Source organism: Protopterus annectens, chromosome 12.part0, assembly GCF_019279795.1.
Source record: "Protopterus annectens isolate FY-2018-M chromosome 12.part0, PAN1.0, whole genome shotgun sequence".
Taxonomy (NCBI): domain Eukaryota; kingdom Metazoa; phylum Chordata; order Ceratodontiformes; family Protopteridae; genus Protopterus; species Protopterus annectens.
This window is the reverse complement of record NC_056746.1, coordinates 1,038,420,328-1,038,443,806: the sequence shown is the minus strand read 5'-3', so window position 1 is coordinate 1,038,443,806 and position 23,479 is coordinate 1,038,420,328. Positions and strand designations below refer to the sequence as shown.

Here is a 23,479-nt window from a genome sequence, read left to right as displayed (position 1 = left end):
GTTTCACATAGTGGGCCTTTTAGACCAGTTCAGCACTACAAAGAGATAGGAAGGCTAACCAGAATTGTATCATGACCCATTATGTACAAAGAAATTTCAGCAAGAACAAGAAACAAATTGACTTCCTTAGTAGTTACAGCTTCACCCAACACATGTATATATGATTGTCTCAGAACATAAAAAAAATGTTTTTCACCTCCCTTAGTAGCCCCTACCAACAGATCACAGCTGAGGAGAGGGCAAAAATACAAAATTACCACCTTATCACATGAACAGCATGGGCATTAACCGGATCATAGTGGGCCAGATTCCAAAACAGTTGATCTCAGCATAAGTATGCCCTGATTCCGAAAGACTTGGTCTCAGTGTAAGTGACTTACATTGCTGTAAAGCCTATCTATAAGTAGGCTTACACTAGGGGCCAGATTCCAAAACAATTGAACTCCGCCTACTTTCAATGTAAGTGGTAACTTACACTGAAAACAAGTTTTTTGGAATCCTGTCCAATATGTACAAGGGCACAAAATCCAGTAAGGACAAAGCAACACCACAAATCAGAATCCATAAAAGTCTAACAGATTTAACCACAAAATGCACAAGGTACACGTACTTATGGTGTTACATCATTAGAAATGACAAGAGATAATATCATAAACAGCTTCATTACTCAGAAGCCTCTGGGGTCCCTTTTAAATTATGACACAGATTCAGTAGAAAGTAATTCAAGTAATAGTAATGTACATATAGCAGGGAATAAACAGTATTAGATAGAGACATACTGAAAAACAAGTGAACACATTTTAACACATTTTATAGTTCTAATTATACGGGCACATTCCTAATCCGACAAAAGACCCAGTGAAACAAGATAAATAAATTTAAGTGACTGAATCATCACATCTGCATGCAGGTGCCTTCTGAAAGATTCAGGTTTCACAGAAATAGGTAGGATGAGGGTATGCCTGTTGAGAGCAGCTATCCATGCAAGTGTGATGTCTCCATACATGGGCATGTGTGAGTGATGGTGAAAATGAAGCCAACACAAAGTGAAGTAGTTAAAACACAATGTCACAGGTTGACAGATCAGAACCCAATTCACACCTTTGCAATTTGTTACACATTAGTTGATGAGATGTGCAACAGTTGTCTTAATGCATTCAAAGTTACTTCATTTTCAATGAAACTCATTGTGTTTTCCTTATTTTAAGCAAACTCCTATACGGAAATTATCTAAAAGTTGCAGCTTCTGGAAGTTTCTGAAAACACAAGGTTTAACTTGTCACCTTTTCAATGAAAGAGGAGAGGAAAATCGGTGCAATCTGAGTTTGATTAATGTTATTAATATTGTTCATCACTTGCATCTGCTTTTCCAGAATCACAAACATCAAATAAGTTAAAAACAAAACATTTTATTCAACTTTCTATGAATTGTGTTTTCAATGAATTGCCCTACATCTGAATTGCACTAAAGCAAAGACCAGAGAAACACAGATAACTATTAGCATACCTTCATCTCTGCCCCCCCCCCCCACACACACACACACGCACACACATACAACACAAACAAAGCCCCTGAAAAGAATAAAAATGATTGAAAAATAGCTGGTTTCAGTAAAGTAAGTTTCCTTACAATTCATATAACATGAACAGCAAAATAGCACAGATGTGAAAAACAGGATAACAGGTAAACAGATAAGGGGACTGCAATTCAAACAAGATGTTGTATCTTAAAATTAAATCTTAACTGTGTTTCCAAAAGACTTTATATACAGTTATGTTTGAAAGTAAATTTTAAAATAATGCATTTTAAAATTAAAACAATTATCACACATGCCCCCATTACTTTATCTTACCCCAACTACTTTTGGACATACCTACATTAACCCACATTTTATTTTGTTATAAAGAAAGTAACAATACTTAATTTAATATGGCTAGTCCAAAATAATGCCACAACAATGCTTTTTATTTCCATATAAGAAAACAAGACATCAGCCAAAAACATGTTGTGAAATCCTATGCTGTTCTATTCTTGTTTCTCTTTGAAGAACATGGAACTAACTACAGGTGCTTAAAATGCCTTGATTTAACATGGAGAACAGTTAATCCTCTGTACCATCCTTCAAAGGAGGTGCAGTCAAGTAGATGTCACTTTCCCACATGCAAAAGCTTGCAAAAGCATTTAATGTAATGCCATATTCTAAATTTTACTAAATGAAAAGCATAAAAAATCCACAAAATTTAAATGTCAAAATTGCAGACAGAATACTTGAATGAGTATAGATCAGAAGCAGGGGGCAAAATGAACCAAGAATGTTATCCCACCAAATCCTTTTCAGCTCAGTTTAAAATGTTCTATAGTTTAAGAAAATAGCATGAAATTATGTTTTTCGTTACATTAGACCCTCTGAATTATATAAATATCTGTACTCGGGCTCTATTATACTGTCCTCTCCACAACTGCTACAGATTATGCATGGGTCCTAATAAAAAGCTACTGTTGATGTATTCTGGAAACAGTCTGAGCACAGTATATATACCCTTCATAAAGGCTTCACTAAAAGGGTTCAAGACTACCTTTCCTGAAACACAACTGCCCTGCAAAAAATTGTTTAAAATTGATAGCCCAGATGCACAAAACCTAATAACGCATTGAACTGGCGCTGCATCACAATATAAAATTAAAGATATATATATATATATATATATATATATATATACACACACACACACACACACACACACACACACACACACACACATCTCATTACTAAATGGCTCTCACCCTGTTGGCAGTGCCCCTGGAGATAGAGCTATCACTAAAACAAAACACAGAAATAAGAACCTGTTTCACTCATTCACTGAGATACAGCAAACTCAGAAACTTTACAAAGCAGTACACTTTTGAGCTTGAAAAAATTACTTCTACATGAAGCAGTCAACAGCACACAAATGTAATAACTTTAAGCAATTATGACTCTAGCGTGAAACAATCTTTTACTGGGCAACTAACCTCAACCCAGCTTACCAGCCTGTGTGTTTTTACTTTATATTTACTGCTACAATGTGGTAATGATGGCTGAAAACAGACTATGCCTGTTTTTAAATGCTATATATGCTACATAAGCCACATAAGGACAATATTTTCTAATATTTATATTTTTTTCTCTGAGTAACAGTGTCATAAGTGGTCCATATAATGATCCTCTATAATTTTTTTCTTCATATTTTCCTGGCGCATTGTCTAGATTTCTGCATAAAGGTACTTCATCTTTGAATCTGAGGTTAGCACACGACAGACAGTCTATAATACTTTGCTTTGTTTGTTTTACTTTATTTATTTTTTACCCACTTTTAAATGTCGAGATTCTGAAATCTCGATGTTTTGGGTACTTTTTTAAAGGCTGATATTTCGGAATTTCGACACTTAAAAATGGACCCACACACGTATATACATGTGTGCGTGTGTATAATATATATATATATATATATATATATATATATGCACATACATCGTCATGTCACTGTATGGACATGCTGTATTATGACTATATGCATGAGTTACCTCCACCCCCATACATAGGACTATACACATACACAATTACAGCAGTATGTCAGCTTTTTCATGCAAAGCTTCTTGCTACATGTAAAACATGTAAAAGGGTAGGAAAGCTACGTTCACAGATGAACAACCACACCCAGTATAACTAAGTCACCGCTTAGAAGGCAACATAAAACAACAGTCACCTAGTGTTAAATCAGCAAGACTAGTCTGTCACCAACAGCTTTGGCCTACTTACTGCAGCGTAAGTTATAGAACATCAGAGTCACATGACAAGACAGACGGCACTGTGCCACAAAAGAAGAAGATTAAAGTATGTGGAGAAATATGCAAAGCATATTAAACTAACAGATACATTTAAAACATAAAACATCATGGTGACAACGAAAAGGGAGAAAGCACCAGAACTAACCATGAACATCAAAGAATTCTGCACAACCCAAAACAATACAGACTGTTAATGCAGTGTTTATTTTAACAAGACAATCCACTCTATCAGCAAACACTATGCTAGTAAGAGTTTGGTCAGAAAAAGCAAATGGTTCAGTTGTTTAAGTCTTACATATCCCACGGTTACTAAAGCTGCTTCAAATTTTCTTTGTGCATCTTCACTGGTCGGTTTCTGACATGGGTATATCATAAAATAAATTATCTAAACAAATCTTAAAGTAGAAATACTAGGGGAAATACAAGGACGTATTACTTTACAGAAAAGGGGGTATATGACTAAAACAGCCTTTTTAGAAATAGGTCAAAAAAGCAAATCAATTCAGAAATACCCAGGAAAGCAGATTATGTGAGCCAAGCAGTGCTTATCTGCTTAACTATTTTACTGTTTCTCATAAATGGGTGGGTTCACTAATCAAAATGGGTCTTTTTTCAACATAGGGTACGAAAGTGTGAAAATGAAATTACCAATTTTCAGACTATAGTCAGTAAACACCCAGGGTGAAATTAACACGTTAACAATACATCATCAAAATCCCTAGTCATAGTTGGGTTAGGCTTCCCAGACTCTAGTCATTTAATTCAAGGAATAACACAATTAACATTTTCAGAAAACTTACAGTTTAGAGAAGTGTGTGCAACTCAGTACCTAGACTTGTACTGTATTCTGTAGATAACCTATCAAGTGTCAAAAGCAGATATATGTGTATATATATATATATATATATATATATATATATATATACATACATATATATACATACATATATATATATATATATATTTTTTTTTTGTTACAATAGTGGCTTTTTTTCTTATCTGGGGCTGTATGAATGCGCCAGTTTACAAACAACAGTTGTGACCATGTCTCAGATAGTCTTTGCAAAAGGAATACTTAACTGTGCTTCTTTGTTGTGTACAGTTCTGATAAAAAGGTTCATAACACATCATAAATGACAAGGATTTGAAATCTAACTATACGGCAGTACCCTGATCATTTCTGTGTCACATTAATGTTTTGCAAATAAATATATTTTCACAAAGGGGAATTATATATATATATATATATATATATATATATATATATATATATATATATCCAAAACAAGAACCTAAGTATTACCTGGAAATAAATACTTGTGACCAGCATGCTACCCTGGCATTAAAACACAATAAATGCACAGATGACTGTCAATTTTGTGGAAAAGAATGTCAACCAAATTATCTGTTGTATAATTAAATGAGGCTCTCAGGAGATATTAAAACAATAACTCTGTGCTGTGCAACATTCAGCAGGCAGCACTTTTTTAACATCTCACTGCAGATGTAAAGATTACATCTGAGTTAAAGGAACTTGAAGAAAAACAGTACTTAAAGTCGCTATTTCCAATTATTTTTTTCTTATAACAAATAAGAATGGCAATATATTTTGGAAATATTACAAAATAAGATATGGAACTGCAAATTACAAACACAATTGTGTGCTTGCTTTATCTTCCTACATCAATTCTTATTTAAAAAAACATTAAGAATAATCTTTAGCAAATGAACAAGAATAGGTCATTATGTCTTATGGCATTACAATAGAATATAGTGAGCCTTGAGCCCAAACCAGAGTAGAGAAATGTAACCCAATACTGCACAATGACTAAAGCACGCAAGCACTGGAAATGATGGCAGATAGTTTACTGTTTAGAGAGCTAGTCCACCATCTTCTATTATAAAATACAAGTGGAAAGCAACTGTACTCTTAAGTCTTTGCTGGGGATGCTTCTAATATTTAAAACAGCAGATTATCTGTGTTAATACATCACACATTGTCAGCAGATAGATGCTGCTTGCCTCATTCTCCTTTGGAAGAAATCACAATACTTCCATGAAAAACTGAAAGCAACTATCTAAAGATAAAACAATTAAATATTTAACATTAAATGACAAAATACAACTGGGCCTAATGTTTGATTCTGTCTTCAAAGTGTGGCATTCTTAGCTTTTTTTTCACTGCACTCCACACAAAACAAACTAATATTTATGATATGTATAATTTTCTTAAGTATCTTTATGATAGTTACAGATTACATACACAAATTCCCTCCTTCTCTATCTCTCGCTCTCTCTCTCAGACACACACAGTATAATACTTTATGTAGCCCACAAACCACGCTTTACATGGCTGCCTAAGAGTGTACACTTGGAAGTAAAGTAACTCGCTCCATCCTTGGCTCACGTTAAACCTGTCTAACAGGCTTGATCACCTTAGACAGGTTTTCAACAGACTATTTCTTTGCAAACCCTCCCATTGTGAGTTGACGGACTACTCAAAGACAGCAAAACCTCTTTCTTTCTTTTTTTTTTTTTGTGGGAAAGTAAGGCTTACAGAAGTGACAGCTCTGCCAACTAGAACAATAGAACAAAAAAAGAAAAAGAACTCCTCCTTAAATGTTCTTCATCTCTCCCAAAAAAAGCCAAGCCAACAGACCTGGGCCGCACATTTTTAAACCTTACAGTATTGTTTGAGTGACTTCTGTGTCAAATGGTTAAAAAAAATCTAAACATTTAAAAGTGATGGGAAAACATGCGGTAAAACGAAACAACTAATGCAGTGCAAAAAAAAGTAAAATGTGTGTGAGAGAGGGAAAATATTTCTACAGTGATTTCTGTAAATATATTGCACTCCTAAAATTACTGTCGTATTAATAGGCTAAAATAACAGCTCAATCCCTTAGAGAGAAAAAACGGCAAACAGGTACAGCTAAAATATCGAGATTTTCACCACGTATTTTTGTCATCTTCCTCATAAAATTGGTGTTTTTCTGGAAAATCATTTAGGACTAACGTCACTAAATAATGACTGGCATTTGAGTTTCATGGTTCATGTCTTTCAGAAAGTGCACGCTAGTACGAATCATGTTATTCTAGCAACTTTCTAGGTTTTTAAGAGCAATATTTAAAATCTGCTCCCTTCTTTGTCCCATCTTTATTTTGGTTTGTCTATATTTTTTAACAAGAGGTTGAGAGGTATTCGGCTACATAGGCTCACTGTACACAACCTAAAAGCGGGAATCTTTAACTGCAACTTTTTCATAGCAAATTGCAGAATCCCAACTTGCTCACATAATTTAATAAAACAATTTTCAAACTAAACTGTTTATGCAAAAAAATCACAGCTGTACACCAAGCTTAGTATGCAAGCTAGCGCACATCACTTTAGCACTTGCGTACGTCTCAACTGTCCATGTTTTCGCAGAATGTCCAGATTTTTCTTCGTATTTTTGGTCTGTTCGTGATAAAATCTGTGTTTTTTCTGACAAATCACGGAGGACTGAAGTACTAAATAACGACTTATTTGAATTTCACTCGTCATGACCTTCGTAAAATGCATGCCAACGCAGATCATGTTATTCTAGCATCTTTCTAAGCCTATAAGGACATTATCTGAAATATATCCCTATTTGGGGACAATACCCCCCCCCCCCCATTATGTTAGATATTGTCCTGACTTCTTGCACTAAGAGATTGTGAGGTATTGACACGTGCTTTACTTATTGACTCCTGTTTACCCTTTCATCATCTCACGTATCCACAAAGGTAGGACATTATGTACCACTGATATGGACAAAGCGCTAACCTACAATTTATACACATGCGACAGCCCTAAATTCATAAACAGGCGGCACTGATACTAGTTAGCTTTTCAACAAATTGCTCGACCGATTAAATATACACAGAAGCATGCACATAAGTACCATGAACAGTGTGCTCCTGAGGCGCACTCTGCAATGCCAGCATACTCTCATATGTCTGCAATTTCGCAGGAAGTCCAATTTTTGCCCAAGTGGTTTTGGATTGTTCCTCATAAAAGGTGTGGTTTTGAGGCAAATCGATGTGGACTAAAGTCGCTAAATAACGGCAAGCATTTGAGTTTCAGACTACATATCCTTCAGAAAAAATGTAAGTTTAAAGCGTGAAGTTTAAAGCGTGATCTATATACGTGAATGTTGCTTGTAAACACTGTATTTAATTTTGCTGTTTGTTTTAATATAAATAAAAACATTCTGGGAAAAAGAAAATGCACGCGAACGTAAAGCCTAGTACTCTAGCACAACTTTCTAAGTTTACAAAAGCAATATTGAAAATATGTCCCTTCATTTGCCACCCCCCCCCCCCCCCCATTTTTTCACTTTGTCCAACATTATTAGGCTAAGAAGTTGACAGGCATGTGTGCCAGTTATTTACATCTTGCCCATACGGATCACCCGCGTTTAATCAAAGATACATAAAATCAAGAGGTTTGTTTACGTGTTGTGATTGTCTTTGGGTATGTGTGTTGAGTTTCATACACATAGCTATAAATATGTAAAGGTTTAAGGCAGTCCAGTGCTGACCGCTGAGCCCCAGGCCAGCCTTTAAGAGACGTGTACCACAATGTGCCATGGACACTTCACCATCCCATTCCGACCGGGCCCCGTGGTAAAGAATCATCGCTTAACCCCGATGCACACAACCTTTCATTCTAATGTCTCCCCAAATGTCTGCTTCACCCAGCAGAAAGAGGTCCTGCCTAAATAAAACCGATGCTATTGTTATACACAACTGTTTTTTAAACTAGTTTAAAGTGAGAAATTTGGAAATCATTCCGCGAGCGAGCAAACTGCTTTTCCAAAATGTTTAATTCCAGGTTCTGATCCACTGCCCCTCTGTTTAGAGACAGAAAAATAAAATCAGAAAACATTAAGAACGTGAAAGGTAACTTTGCAGTGTGCGCATCAGAAAGACCAAGTGGAACCCTCGCTCTTTTCCCACGAACCATTTCCTCCCAGGAATGACTCCACTTATGTCCTCACCTCGCAGTCGTCTTCATACTTCACGTTATCTGCCAGCTTCCACAACATGATGCCCTTAAAATGTTTGGGAAACAGAATAAGAATAGCTCAAAGCAAAAGATTTCCACGAGCGAGATAAAGTCCAGTGTATTCGGAGAGCAGACAGTCGACACTTGAGAATTTCCCGATCCCCCAAGTAAGAAGTCTTCCGCAGTACAGTCCAACAAACTTCACTTAACTTGCTACCCCGCCTGCCTTAATGGCAGCTCATTAGCATAGCCTGCCCATCCGTAGGCGGGATGTTGCGCTCTGACCTACCCTGGCATAGCCGCGGCCAAGCCAAAGAATGGATGAATGTTTGAAAAGTCTCCGCCCACCTTAATTCTCATTGGCTTATTCATTGAAGCTGTCCTTACTCGGCAGGAAGAGCGGTAAGGAAAATGTCTTGGCCAGTACAGTGATGATTAAATCTGAGAGCTGCAAAACAGTGTAAACAGTCCCATACATTATTACACCAATGAGAAATGCAAACATGCATTTTCTTTTATTATCTGCCCCGTTGCACACATGCAGCCAGGCCTGAATAAATGTTACATGCCGCTGGCGAAATAGTAGTATTTTGTTTATGATGCCACAGACTTTGCTCGAAGACTGTAAACAGAAACGCTTCCTAATTCATCTAGTTAAATGTGTTGTTTATGCTACTTTCCAAGAATACACGTTTCAAAATGAAGACACTTCATACTTGCATGTACGTTATTAAATGCACTCATAACTTAACAACAAGAATTGTTAGATGCAATGCGATAAATAATCTACGCTCGCTTTCCTCGGTAGGACTGCGAAACACTAGAAAACGTATTTCTAAGACTAGTTCATTGTAGTGTTACTGTTACCATACAATTATAAGCATTATATGTAAAGTGATTTATAGTGAATTTTCCCTTTACCACAGTGGATATCAACTACTTTAACCACTCCCTCCCAATGAAACAAGTAAATATTACCTGCAAATTTTGGAGATTAAACTATTAATTTAATGGTGAGCGAGCAAGTGACACCTGCAAAGTGCCAGATTCACTGAAGAAGTCCTCCATTACAACGAATTATTTGGGTGCTAACAAAAAACTAGAGTATATATAGTACCTATGCCTTTTCAAGTCATTTTAACTCTGGAGAAATTGAATTAATGTGTGTGCATATTTGCAACAGTTGACGGTCATTGCTGATGTGACACCCCAGACCCCATTTGCAAAATGGGAAAAGGAGGATTATAGATGGGTGGATATACTGTTCTATGAAGCATCTGCTCTTCAAAGCAGTGTACACAGTTGTAGTAAAGAAATACTAGGCATTTACAAACTACTGCACTGCGTTTAGTATCTATGCCCAGCGAAAACCTTAGATATGCTGATTAAAATATTGTTTCAGAAATAGTACTGCAGTGGGAAATTGGAGTGAATGAAGAAATAAGCAGTAATGGCATATGCAGCTGCAAACTGAGAATTGGATGTCAAGTACCCTTGCACAGGGACAGAAATAATACACAGCCTCTGGAACACAACAGCAGTCAATCTGATTGTGTGGCTGAGTGTCATTGCTGCAAAGCCCCTATGATGTTTTAATGGGACTGCCCCACCCAATAACCACAACGTGCATCTTCATCCCTGACATGTGCAAACTTCAATTATGTAGTTTATACTGAAATGACTAAACTTTGTTTTATTCTGAGTTATGTATTCCACAGAAATGCTCGGTTTTAGGTCATAGAAATTCAGTAAAAAGATGCAGTTAAAATGAGTACTGCTTAGGTCAGTTGACGATCTTTACAATAAAGGACTTATTAGTGGTGAGCAGCACATAATTCTGTTATAATGTATTACCAATAAATTAACCTTAAATGACAACAGTTCAAACGTTTCTTTATTGGGACTGTGCACGGTCAAGAATACAGGACAAAACAGTTACTGTATTCTTAAATGCAAACTAACAAATGTCTGGGTGTTTACTACACCGAGGCCTCCCCAAATGTTCAGCTGTCAATTTTTTGTAAAATGCGATTCATTTAAAGGAAACATATTCAATTTCAGCTACAACTAACAATCATTTTAAATGACGTCGATGTTCCAAACTCTAAGCCAGTGAACAAGAGTTATCGGTTAAGCTCACAGTTCTTGGGCTTTTGACAAAATATGTGCCCAATTATAATAAAGCAAGTTAGGAGGTAACCGCACTTACCATTCACTTATACTATTTGTTAAATGATCAGTTCTCTTGAACGCTTATTTAAGTTTTCAGAGTTATCTAATGTGGCACTGTGTCACAGAAGTATGCACCTGCAGGAAATCAAGCTACGGTTGCACAGTATACCAACTTAGTTTTTAGGTCACTGGCTAAACTGTAGTCCAGTCTGGTTCGATAAACAAAAAGTTTGCAACCGCTTCTTTTAAATTCATTTTCACGCATTTTAATTACCACTAAACAGCCAGCCTCGGGAAAGGAAAGGGAAGCATGCGGCATAATTCTCAACAATTGAGCATTAAAATTATAGTGCTGCCCTTATTTTATCGAATAAGAAGGCTTTCAGATAGTAGATTGAGTTAGACTCTATATTGTTAGTGTTTGTATATACTTGCTTTAGTTATTTAAAAAAACATGCATGCATACACCCATCGCATATGTACCATTAAACAGGCAGGACTTCTTGAGGAACATCAAAGAGTCTAGGTGGGACACTAAATGTGAGGGCCAAAATCATAGCGCTAAGCGTAAATCATAGCTGTTGAGAGGTATGGTATGAAGCAGAGCTAATTTGAACTTTTTTAACTTTCTGCTTGCAAAACGTTGAACACAGCATGTCATAATGTAGAAGAAAATGGACAAAATGTGGAACACTTGCTTACTGTAGTTAGTGCAGAGGATTGCCGAGATGTTAATGAGGTGCTTCCTGTAATCAAGGGTACAGTGCTGCTCCAGGGTCACGTTGTCCAGTGGGCTAATTCATTTAGCAAACAGAGATGATGATGACAATGATGACAACAATAATAATAATATAATAACAACAAATTCAAAGATTAAAAAAACTTTATTGTCATTTAGGAAACAGGAGAGCTACCTAAACGAAATTTTGAGTGTCAGCTCTTTTACAGGAGAAAACAAACACAAAAAGACAGAAATGATAGGTGTTAAAGAATAAACAATAACTATAGTACAAAACTAAATATCTAAGTAGCTGACTCACATGCTTATACACTATTTATTACACTGGACAACACTGACAACTAATTAACACATGAAAAGAAAAAGTACACTATAGTCAGAGGTGAGATTGGGTGATATTGCACACAAGGAAGTGACTGGAATTGCACTTGGATTAGAATATATTAATTTTAGTATGCAATAAATAAAGCAATCAACTAGGCAGCTCACACCAGCGTTAATAGCCTTTTACTTTCAATATGTTCTTTTGGTAAAATAATTTTAAGATTCAATATTATTCGTCATGAATACCTTTAAAAATATTCTTTATGTGCGTCTGATCCTGGGAAATTGATTTTTTAAGACTTAGAATAGAAAACTTTCCTGCTACTGAGGTATAGGTGAAAGCTATGTCTGTAATTTTACAGAACACTACTGAGTTTGCTTCATATTTTGCACTGTCCCTCGTAAAATATCTGATTTTCTGGCAAATCACGAAGGATGGAGTCATTAAAGAGTCATTGCAGCTACATACTAACTCTAAAAAAACATATTGATGTAAAATGTGTTGATCTATCAACTTTCTTAGTAACCTAGAGTTATATACAAAACCTGTCCCTGGATTTGGGTCTTTGACACTCATTAGTTTTGGCTTTGTCTATAATTCCTGAGTAGAGAACTTGAGATCAATGGCATGGAGAGGGATGCAGACAGGAACAGTGTATTTTCTTCAGACTACCACCGGATCATTTCTTCACCCATTAATTCCCGCTTTTATTCAGTTCAAGTTGGAAGGTAGCCGAAGCGAACTAAGGCCTGAAGGCAGAGCATTAATGCCGCAGGAGACACCAGCCAATAGTAAGGTGCGCGTTCACGCAGAAACAGGAGCGCGCCAAGTTGTGGGATTTCTAATTCAGGCATCAGCCTACACTTGGGATGTGGAAGGGAACTGAAGCCGGCACGCGAATACACGGGGGGTGGGTATAAAAACTCCATACATTGGTCACCCTGGCATGGAACCTAACTCAGAATAGATGCACAGCACGGTACTGTGTCCCTCTTGTGTTCCTCTAAATCCTGCACACCTTTATATTATAATTTCACCAACGTGACAATGTGAGTCTTTTTCCTAAAACTGGTAGCACATTAAAATCTAACTGTTACGGTGCTGACTTTTAGTTGATCACTGACCACAGTTCATAATCTGCAGAACCATAGCTTTCAGCCTCTTGCCAGAAATAATCAGGATCACATTTAAAATATTAGTACTATTAAGCTGAGAAGCTAACAAAGTAAGAGAATATGAATTAACATATATTTTAGGAATAACATCTTAGCCCAAGAAATCTTGACAAAGCCTGACATAATGGGGGGGGGGGGGGCAAAGGACCAAAAATCCGGGCAGATTTTAAATATTACTCTTACAAACTTAAACTGTAACTAGAATAGCAGAGTTTGCGTTAAATAGCATTTTTCTAAAGGATATGAAGTCTGAAACTCAATGAATGGTATTATTTAGTGATTTAATTCCTCAGATCATCCCAGTAACTTGCAGGAAAACAACAAATTGTATGAGGAACAGACTGAAAATTTGAGGCAAAAAATCTGGACATTCTGCGAAAATCTGGATAGTTGAGAGTTATGCTGAGTAGGTTTTTAATTTTCGATGTAAAATGGAAAAACAACGCGCCACCATCTAATAGGTATGCTCCTTCAACCTAGGGCTGTCAGTCGACTCGCTTTATGATGGACTGGCCATACCTCTTACGTGTACCTCATTACGAGGAACATTCCTCATTTGGGGGTCTTAAAAAGTCCATGTTCCTCGAAGATCCACATCGAAAGCGTCTGTCACACGTCCAGATGGATTTTTTGAACCTATTTCCACAGTAAACAGTAATGAATCACATTAATTCTTCAAAAAACGTCATATAAGTATAATGTAACAGATTGTAGGCATTATGTGAGCTTCCTAGTGAAAGTTGTTAGTAAACTGTTATTAGGTGATCCACACTTTGGCAATTTGTTCTACACTATGAGAGGTAACATTTTGGAGATGGAAGGTTGAGAGCTAAGGGACTGTCTTCTTTAGGGCAGTTGTATTGGGGGGGGGGGGCAGTGAAATAATACGAATAGCCTCTGAAAATGTAGTACAAGAAATGTTTTCTAACTTTCCTCTCGTCATTAAATAAAACAACTATTCTCCACACCTCTCAACTGTCCAGATTTTCGCAGAATGTTCAAATTGTTTCTCATATTTTTGGTCCTTCTCATAATTTTTTTGTTTTCTTGATTTTTGTGGCAAATCAGTTGTGACGACTGAGTTAACTAAATAATGACAGGCAACTGAGTTTCAGACTTCATATCCATGAGAAAATGCATGGCAAGATAAGACATTTTAGTCTAGCAACTTTCTAAGTTTAAAAGAGCAATATTTAAAATCTGTCTCTATTTTGGGGGTTTTGACCGGCCGTTATTTTTGACTTTGCCCAGATTTTTTGTGCTAAGAGGTTGAGAGGTATGCTATTCTCTAAATGTAACACTTTAACACCATACAAAGTAATGCAAACAATTACAATTCTACAGCAAAGTCGTTTTTATTATTCTGGGGGGAAAGTAAAGCTCAGTCCTTTACTCTGGTAGAGGGCATGGTTTGTCCTGAAATATCTCAGGTTTCCATGAAAATGTTCCACTTCGTGAATTTCAAAAGATGGTAAGCCCATAACTCCATGGATTACACATTTGACCATGTATAAAACATGAATGCAATTTACAATTTCCTGCAGACCCCCCCCAAAAAAAAATATACAGAAATGACTCTTCTGAATCCGCCTGCATAGACGACAAGGTGTCTGTAAAAGTGGGCTGCAACTAGCCCACATTTTATTGGGCATGCATACAGCTTAAATCTTCGGGTGCAGTGGAACGATGAAATCCAGGAAAAGGACTTGTTTCACAAGTTTCATTCAGAGTATAACGTTTTATGATGACATTTCGAGGAAACCTTGCAAAGGATACGTACGCTTATACGTGTGAATCGTTCCTGACCCTAGTGCAATTGATTTTTTTTTTTTTTGGGGGGGGGGGTAACTGCTAAGGTAAATATTATTGGTCAGCCAGATCATTGAGAGGTACAGCCGCTCAAACGGAGAGATCCCGATGTTTGTATCCTGTTGAAGAGCACCCCCTAGTGAACGACCTTGGGTGCCTTTGGTACTAAAATTTTGATTTCTGAGAAACGTTCAAATTACCTGGATTCTAACCTTCTGTTTGCGGTTGGGTTATATGATAAACAAATCATTCTATAGCTGGTAACTGCTGTTTAAATACAACGTCCACCACAGTGATTAGACTTTTCCTATTAAGACTGTTAGAGGCAATGCCCTTTGCACACAATGTGCCACATAATTTCCCAATTAACAGATCTACAGCAGTTCAGCCTTGAGTGGTTAAAGTGAGCTGAAGAATGCTAAGATAGAAGGAGTTGTGTCATCAACATTGTAGTCTGCGGCTTGTCTATGCTTTCCAGATGCAAAAGCCTGCTTCTTTTCTCGTAAGTTCACATCGTTCTTTCCAGAACAAGTCTGAAATTAAGTCCTGATCAATGCTGGGGTTCAAATCAGTGGTAATCAGGCCTGGACTTACTTTTCAAATGTTTTAATTTCACCCGAGCCAGCATTTAAATAGCATTGCCCTTACGTACTGCCGTTTGGCGAAACTCCAAAAACTGGTCATGTAAAGAACTCAGGAGACCCCTTAACACACGCACACTGCCCCCCTCTACGGCAGTAACTGTTTCGCGTATTACGTGCTGCATCATCAGTCTACTTTGGTGGATCGCAGCACTCTCTTTTTTACTGCCAAATCATAAACGTCAGTCAAAGAACAAGACAACCTGTATTAATTCCCAGTATATTTATTTATTATTATTCATCTTTCTTTGTTTACCGGGAAAGTCCGACAGCGGAGGCCGAGGAGAAAACCTTCACACAAAACAAAGTTTCAGTACGCGCGCACGCACACACACACACACACACACACACACACACCTACATTACATTTTGCATAGGGTTAATGACACCGGGACCGTGGAGAATATATACGAGTGTAAGTCGTAGTCAGCATAGAAGTTTCAGTATTGATTGAAAAGTGAACATTCTTAAAGGCTGCTAACATCTTAGAGGCACATGAGTACATTTACACCTGAGTTCAGTAGTCGTTTTACATGGGTCTATATTAGAGGAACGAAAACTGACAACAGCGAACACGGCTTGAGCGACACATACTGAGCGAATATCGATAAAGTGAATGGAGATGCTTTACATTGCAGCATTGCAGAAGTTTGGTGTTACTGACAGTAAGATCTAAAAGCTGATAACAGGCAAGTTTGGGAGAAAAAAGTCACTCTCTGGCTGTAGTTTAGGTTCAGATGGCATGGACGTCCTCTACTGACGTCCGAGTTAAATTAGGCAAATGACCCAAAAGAGACTTCACAGTGCGCTAACAATGCACAACGTTTAGAAGTTGCAGCGCATGTTTTACCCAACTAAACAGTAGAGTCTATCCAAGTCTTATGAGTTTCAGGATGGAAATTCACTCACTTGCTGTTTTAAGTTATCCTCTGAGGCCAGAGTAATATATTTGTTAAGGCCTCCAGAGATGATGATGACGATAATGATGACACTATCTGTCCGTCTGTTCATCTCTTGTCTATCTATCCATCCATCTCTACCACACGTCATATAATTTCTCCGTCTAATCCGCCAATGTATTTATTTAAAAAATGCAGTTTTATCTATAACCATTCGGTTGTAGCGTAGATCATCTTGTTCGGTAGAGGATTGTCTATTCGAGGCACATTGGAGAACCGTCATGTGGTTCTAGCACTTAGAACAGGGCGATGGGTACTAGATGACTAAAACAAACGTGGGAGTAGAGTAACCTTAACCGGAACACACCAAATGAATGTGGTGTGATGAAAAGCCACAACAACAATGAAACACAGTTACCACGGGTCGCTACAAATTCATTATAGGTGTGACAATAACAACATTGTAATTAGTACTAGAAGCATAACTGCTGCTAATGTTTGTTGTTTTTATTTATATTTATTAATTTTTTTGGGTGGAAGTGACCCAGGGCCTATGGACATCTTGATGATTTACCATCTATCTTTCTTACTGGGTAAGTGAGTGGCACTTTGTGATCTGTTTTTATTTCCTGTGTGTAAAAATAAATGGAAACAATGGACTTGTTTTACTAAGTTTTATTATAATACGCAAAATACTATGTTTCTGTCATTTTGTATAACATATTTCTTCTACTCCCCTCTCTAGTAAAAAGTGGCCTAGGCTCAACATCCTTACCTACCCCTGAGAACTGACAGCAGAGGCTGGCTGAGAAAGCTTGTAAGGTAGCATCCCTGAGGATAATGTGGTAATAATCCTGTAATTAGATGCTCATTTGATAAAGACTGATGCTTGTGGTGGGAATAAGGCATGGATGGCAAGATGGACTAATCACATTATACATCAGCCAGAAAGGATCATCAGAAGCCTAGCCAAGATTTTAGATTCAATTAACCATTTTAACAGGACATAATGCATCTATGTCATTTCCAGTCCTTCGTCTTCTTCTGTCTCACTTTGCCTTTTGGATAATGTAAAATAAAAAAGAAACATAGACGGTTGAATGTATTACCAAATGCCTACAACAACATGAGAATCGTGGGAAATGCAGAGCTGGGTGTTAGACTTAAAACATGGTCAACCTTGTCCATCTCTCCAACTCCCAATTTACAGAATTACTTATTTGTACATCATACAGGTAACTGAACCTGTCCTGGGATCCTCTGGAACATACTTGTCAACTGTCCAAATTTTTGCATCATATTTTGCTTTCTCCACCACAGAATCTTGGATGTTCAACAACCACTTAGCTCTGAACCCAAACAAAACTAAAATCATGATTTTCACCACATCTAAGTCCACAATAGTACACAAAGATGCTTTCAAAATCTACAGCCAAACTAAATCCATGAAAGAAATTGTCCCACACTCAAAACTTCTTGGAGTAGTCATTGACGAACAACTAAAATTTGATATCCACATACAACAAAATATAAAAAAAACATAAAAAATTAGGATTTCCTTATAGTCACAATCAATACCTAATGCTCTCCACAAGAAAAACCCTAGCATCCACATATCTTCTCCCATCTCTCATATACGGCTCCCCCATACTTGTTAACCTCCAAGCTTTGTTAAAAGCCAAGATGGAAGCATGCTATAACAAGATATCCAAATTTGCAGCAAACTCCAAATACTCCTCCCACCACTGCAAGTCACTTCAAACTCTAAATTGGCTGGAACTACCAAATTACCTCAACTACTTACAGCTTACGACTGCTCACAAACTCATCTTCAAACCATCTGATTGTCTATCCCTTAATTCCATCTTCACCCCCTGCCTCCCTAACAGGCCCCTTAGATCAGAGAACACAAATTTACTCCAAGTTCACAAGCCTAAACAACCTCCTGGACAATTTATCTTCTCTTTCTCCCTTGATAAAAATGGGATGCTCTCCTATTATCTCTCAGATCAGTTCTTAACCCTGTCAGTTTTAAATCCTCTCTACACTCATACCTCTCCACCACCTGGAACTGTCCTTGCTCATAGTCCTATACTAACCTCCCCATAAAACCTTATAACTCTACTCTTTACTAGCCTATTAACTCTATAATTGTATGTATGTTTGTATGCAGGTATATATAGGAAGGCTGTATGTTTATCTATAAACCTTGTTTAGTAAATTTCCAGGTATGATATTACTTTACAATGTGTTAAATACCCAATACTGTCAATTGTATTATTGTACTTTACAATTCTACTGTCTTTATACTATGCAATTTCTATTTTACTATGGAGCTTTTCTCACTGGGACTACACTAAAAATGGGTTCTTTATGGCCCAGTGGACTTCCCCAGTTAACAAACTGCAAATAAATAAATACATAAATAAATATTTTTGGCCTGTTCCTCATTTTTTTGGAAGATCAGTGAGAACTTAAATCATTAAATAATGACAAACATTTCAGACTTCATGTCCTTCAGAAAATGCATGTGAGGTGGAGCCCAGATGGCCAAGTGAAAGCAGCAACCTTTTAGAGCTCTACAGTAAAATCAAAATAAACGGGAAAATATTTACTTCTAAGGACAATTATTTCACACACTATTTTATATTAGGGTAAGTTTACTTGCCTCTGAATTTTGTGAAGTTTCATCAACTTTTTCCTGTCAGAATCTTTTGGAGACTTATTGGCTAGAAGAAAAATGAGCAACTCTAAGCTTCCTCACTCTGACACATCCTTGAAGAAGGATATGCAGCTCCTGACAAGAATACTTCAGAAGCTATCTCTGGGGTTTTCAGGAGAACTTGGCAAATCTGAAACAGAACTTAAAACAAACTGGTACTTTTAACAAGAAAAAAAATAACTCATTGTTAAACAAAATAGATGACCTCTGAAACAGAGAAATGAGATGCAACTTAAGAATATTCGATTTGCCAGAAAAAACAGGAAGATGACTTAGTTACTTTTTTACCCTCTTGGTTCCCAAACTTATTAAAACTGCAGGAAGGATTTACCTATGGGGTTAAAGAAGCATATAAAGCTATAGGTAAACCAATGCCTTCTACTTCAACAACTCCTCTAAAATTTATAGCAATAAAATTCCTTTCTTTCATTGATAAAGACTTGATTCTTAAAACAGCTTATAAAAAAGCTCTGTTAAAATATGATCAGAGCAATATAAGATTTGATAATGATTATTCAGCTAAACCATAGAAATAAGGAAACAATGCTAGCCTCTTCTGAAAATACTCCCCTACCAAAATAAAAATTCATCTACCAAATGGTATCAGAATTTTCAACAGTTTAGAGGAAGCGTCTTCCTTCACAAAGAAAATTAACCTTTTACCATCTACTGAAGACATGGACTGGACATCCCCCACCTCAAAAAGATCTTCTGAGAAGAACTCCTGGTTTGACACAAAGAAGAAGATACAAAAAATAGATAAAATCTTGAACAACATAAAGGCAAAGAAGAACTCAATCTCTTAGTAAAATGAGTTTCTTATTCCTTAACACTGTCATACCAAATATTCTCCATAGATTCCATTAACTTTTAAGCAGTAAGTAAGGTGTGTGTGTGTGTGTGTGTGTGTGTGTGTGTGTGTGTGTGTGTGTGTGTGTGTGTGTGTGTGTGTGTGTGTGTGTGTGCGCGTGTGTGTATGTGTGTGTATACAATTCTCTGATAATACACCTCTTAGCAGTGTTGGGAAGGGGAAATGGGCTTGGAGGTTGGTGTGTGTTGTTGGTTGCTGCTGCATTGATCATTTCCTTTGAGGACGGTGAAATGCATAAGTTTGCCTTCCCTTAGGAAATCACACCTCAAAGATGTTTTCCCCTCTACGCAGGCACTCTGTGTTGCTGCACTTGGCAAGGGCTGAACTAATTAGTGCTCTAATAACTGTAACCTTACCTGATTCAGTCTCAACTGATAGCAAGTGTGACTCAAATTTTACCTGTGCAGCCATGATTACAGGAACTTTGCATTCTTTTGGTATAGAGATGGGCCCTTTAGGGGGTGAAGGAGGGTAAAGTTAGCACTGAACCTATCTGCCAGGATGTTGGCAATATCAGTTGGTTATGTATATTTAGTGCCATTGTGCTGTAACTCAGAGCAGATCCGAGTGTTGCCATTCAGATTCTTGACATAGCTATAGAATGCTTTGTGGTTGTCTTTAGAATCAGTGGTGATTTTGTTTTCATAACTAGCTTTGGAGGATTTTATGAGGGATCTCAGCTTCTTACTGAGACTGACCAGGGAGTTCTTCCAGTCATGGAATTTTACTCTTTTTTGCAACAGTTTCTTTCTTCTGTTGTAGAGTTTGTTTATGGCAGGGGACCACCAGATTGGCTTCCTTTTTTGGAGGATAGCATCTTGGTTTTGTTAGGGATAGCATGACCCATGAACTCCTGTAAGTGCTTATAAATGGCATTTGTGTAAGATTCAGCAGTCGTACCTCTATTGTCCATCTGCATGGGTGTCGTGAAGTTTGCCACTTCTGTCTTAAAAAGTGGGAAGTTGGCTTTGGAGAATTTTTTTACAGTGGTTTCCCTAGGGGGGGTGGGGTGGGATGTGGATGTCTAGGCTGAATAGCTTGTGGTCAGATCTGACCAGCAAGGAATTGACCTCTGGTGTGGAACACCGGTCGCCCATGTTAGTAATGACCAGGTCTAGGATATTGCTGCCCCTGGTGGGGGTGTGGATATGATGATCTAAGGCACTGAAATTTATGAATTCCAGAAAACGTTGAGCAAAAGAGTTATTACATGAGTAGTTTTCCCAGTTAATGGTGGGGTAGTTGAAATTGCCCATTATTAGGGTGTTGGGTTGTACCCTAATATTTTCTAGTGTATCAAGAAATGAGGAGTGGGAATCCTGGGGCATGGTGGGGGATCTGTAGCAAGTTACAATTTGGATTGCGGTCTTGCCCAGAGTTAGTTGCACTTGGATAATCTCAGATGCATTATGCTGAGCAACTAGCCTGGAGGTGTGGATATCCTTAATGAATATGGACACCCCTCCACTGTTAGTGTTTCGGTCAAGGTTAGGTGGCCGAAAGGTATGATATGAATTATAGCCTGGTAATGCAGGGTTGCTCTCTGGAGCCTTGAACCAGATCTCAGTTACTGCACAGGTATCGATGGTCTCCAGTTTTAGGAGTGCCTTGAGAGAGTGCATTTTGAGGTTTAGACTTCTAGCATTGAGTAGCATTACCCTCAAATTTTGCATGTTTTTGTCTGTCACGTTGGTGGTTTTGTCATTTGAACCTTGCCGAAAAAAGGCACTATAGGGGTGGCAAGAGCCTTAGCCAGTAATCTAAATCCCAGGGGTGACAGGTGCAGACCATCTCTGGCAAAGCATCGTGGTTTGTCAATCATGTCGTCCCAGGCAGACAGATACTGGACCCCCTTTGAATGACACCAGAAGTTTAACCAATTGTTGAAGTCAATCATTTTGTCCTTATACTGTGGTATCATTCTGGACGAAGGCAGGATACTACTCAGGGCTAGGGTCATACCTGCCTGGGCCACATGGTCTGAGAGCTCTTCTATGTCTCTTTTCATGTAGTCCAGGGAGGTATGTCTCAAGTCATTCTCTCCAACATGAACAATGACAGAGCTGTATTTGTACTTGTTGTGGAGTGATCTGAGTGCATGTGTTATGTGGCAGATCCTGGCACCTGACAGGCAGCTGACCATAACTTTCTCCTTGTTCAGTCTGGTAAGTGGGACATTAGTGTGCCTGACTATAGAGTGACCTATGACTAAAGTGTTTGGTACATTGTCTTGCCCTAGGGGCTGTTTTTGGGTGGCACACTGCTGCTGTGAGCTATGTGTCACTTGGGTTGTGATTGGTGTTTGCGTTTCAGCTTCAGAGGTCCTCATTGCTTGGGTAGGTTAATGTTAAGGGCCTCCGCATATGTAGGTTTCATGTTGCTGTGTGTGGGTGTTGATGGTGTGGGTTTTGTAGGGCTATGTGTTGCTTGAGGTGTGGTGCAGATGTTTACCTTCTCCTCTTGGCTGTCTAGCACAGTCTTGGTTGGAGAGAGCTTTGCTTTCAGTTTGGCTATGTACTTGCATCTCTCGCAGGTTGTAGTGTTTGGTGGTAGGAGAAGATGGTTGTCTATGTACATGAGGCAATTGCTCCATTGCCCCAATATGCCCAGATTCACCAAGTGGACATGAGAAATCACCAGAAGCTGACCCTTGGGCATGCCTGGTTAGGTGCTTTTTAGTAAAGTGCAAGAGCTGTTTTTCCTTACTTTGGCAAGGTACTTTGCACTTTTAGGTTGTTTAGTGCCTACAGTTAATTCCCTTATTGACAGGGAGGATTTTATTGCTTGTATTAATTTACAGTTTCATAGTATTTTTTAGCAGTTCTAGAGCAAGTACTAGTCACAGGGATTCAGATTTTAGTGCTACTATTGAAAAAAACAGCAAGTTCTAAGGGAAAATTTGAAGAGCAGACTTCCTGGCACCATGAATAGTTTAGCCCTAGCCCCGCGATGCTGCGCAATACACAAACCCACACAAACACAGGTTTAAAACTCAGAAACTTGAAAGGGATAGGAATTAGCCCAAAATGGCCAATAAGGTAACTTTTCAGAGCTGGAGACACTCCTCTTGTGACAGATAGGCTGCTCTGGTGTTTACCACTCTCACTGATAAGCAGAAAGACCTCCCACTGGCACAACAAGGTCTGGACACTCGGAAAATACACTAAAGTCCTGAAACCAGCAGATCAGGGATCTGGACTATTCTAGTATAGGAAACAGCAGGAAAACAGCAGTACAGAGAATATTTTGTTTTGTTTTTTTCATT

At 37.9% G+C, this 23,479-nt stretch overlaps 1 protein-coding gene across 3 annotated transcripts in view; it reads right to left on the bottom strand.

Moving 5' to 3' along the window:
- TFAP2C (transcription factor AP-2 gamma) overlaps positions 1-23,479 on the bottom strand; it is a 115,443-nt gene that overhangs the window by 22,882 nt on the left and 69,082 nt on the right. Inside the window, exon 1 of one of the 3 annotated variants that reach the window (XM_044090048.1) lies at positions 8,854-9,065. The exons of the other annotated variants lie outside the window; for them this stretch is intronic. Within the exon in view, the coding sequence (XP_043945983.1) occupies positions 8,854-8,901 (48 nt within the window). The 5' untranslated portion in view covers positions 8,902-9,065. Of the gene's footprint in view, positions 1-8,853; positions 9,066-23,479 lie in introns of those variants that run through there. 3 annotated transcript variants of the gene reach the window in all.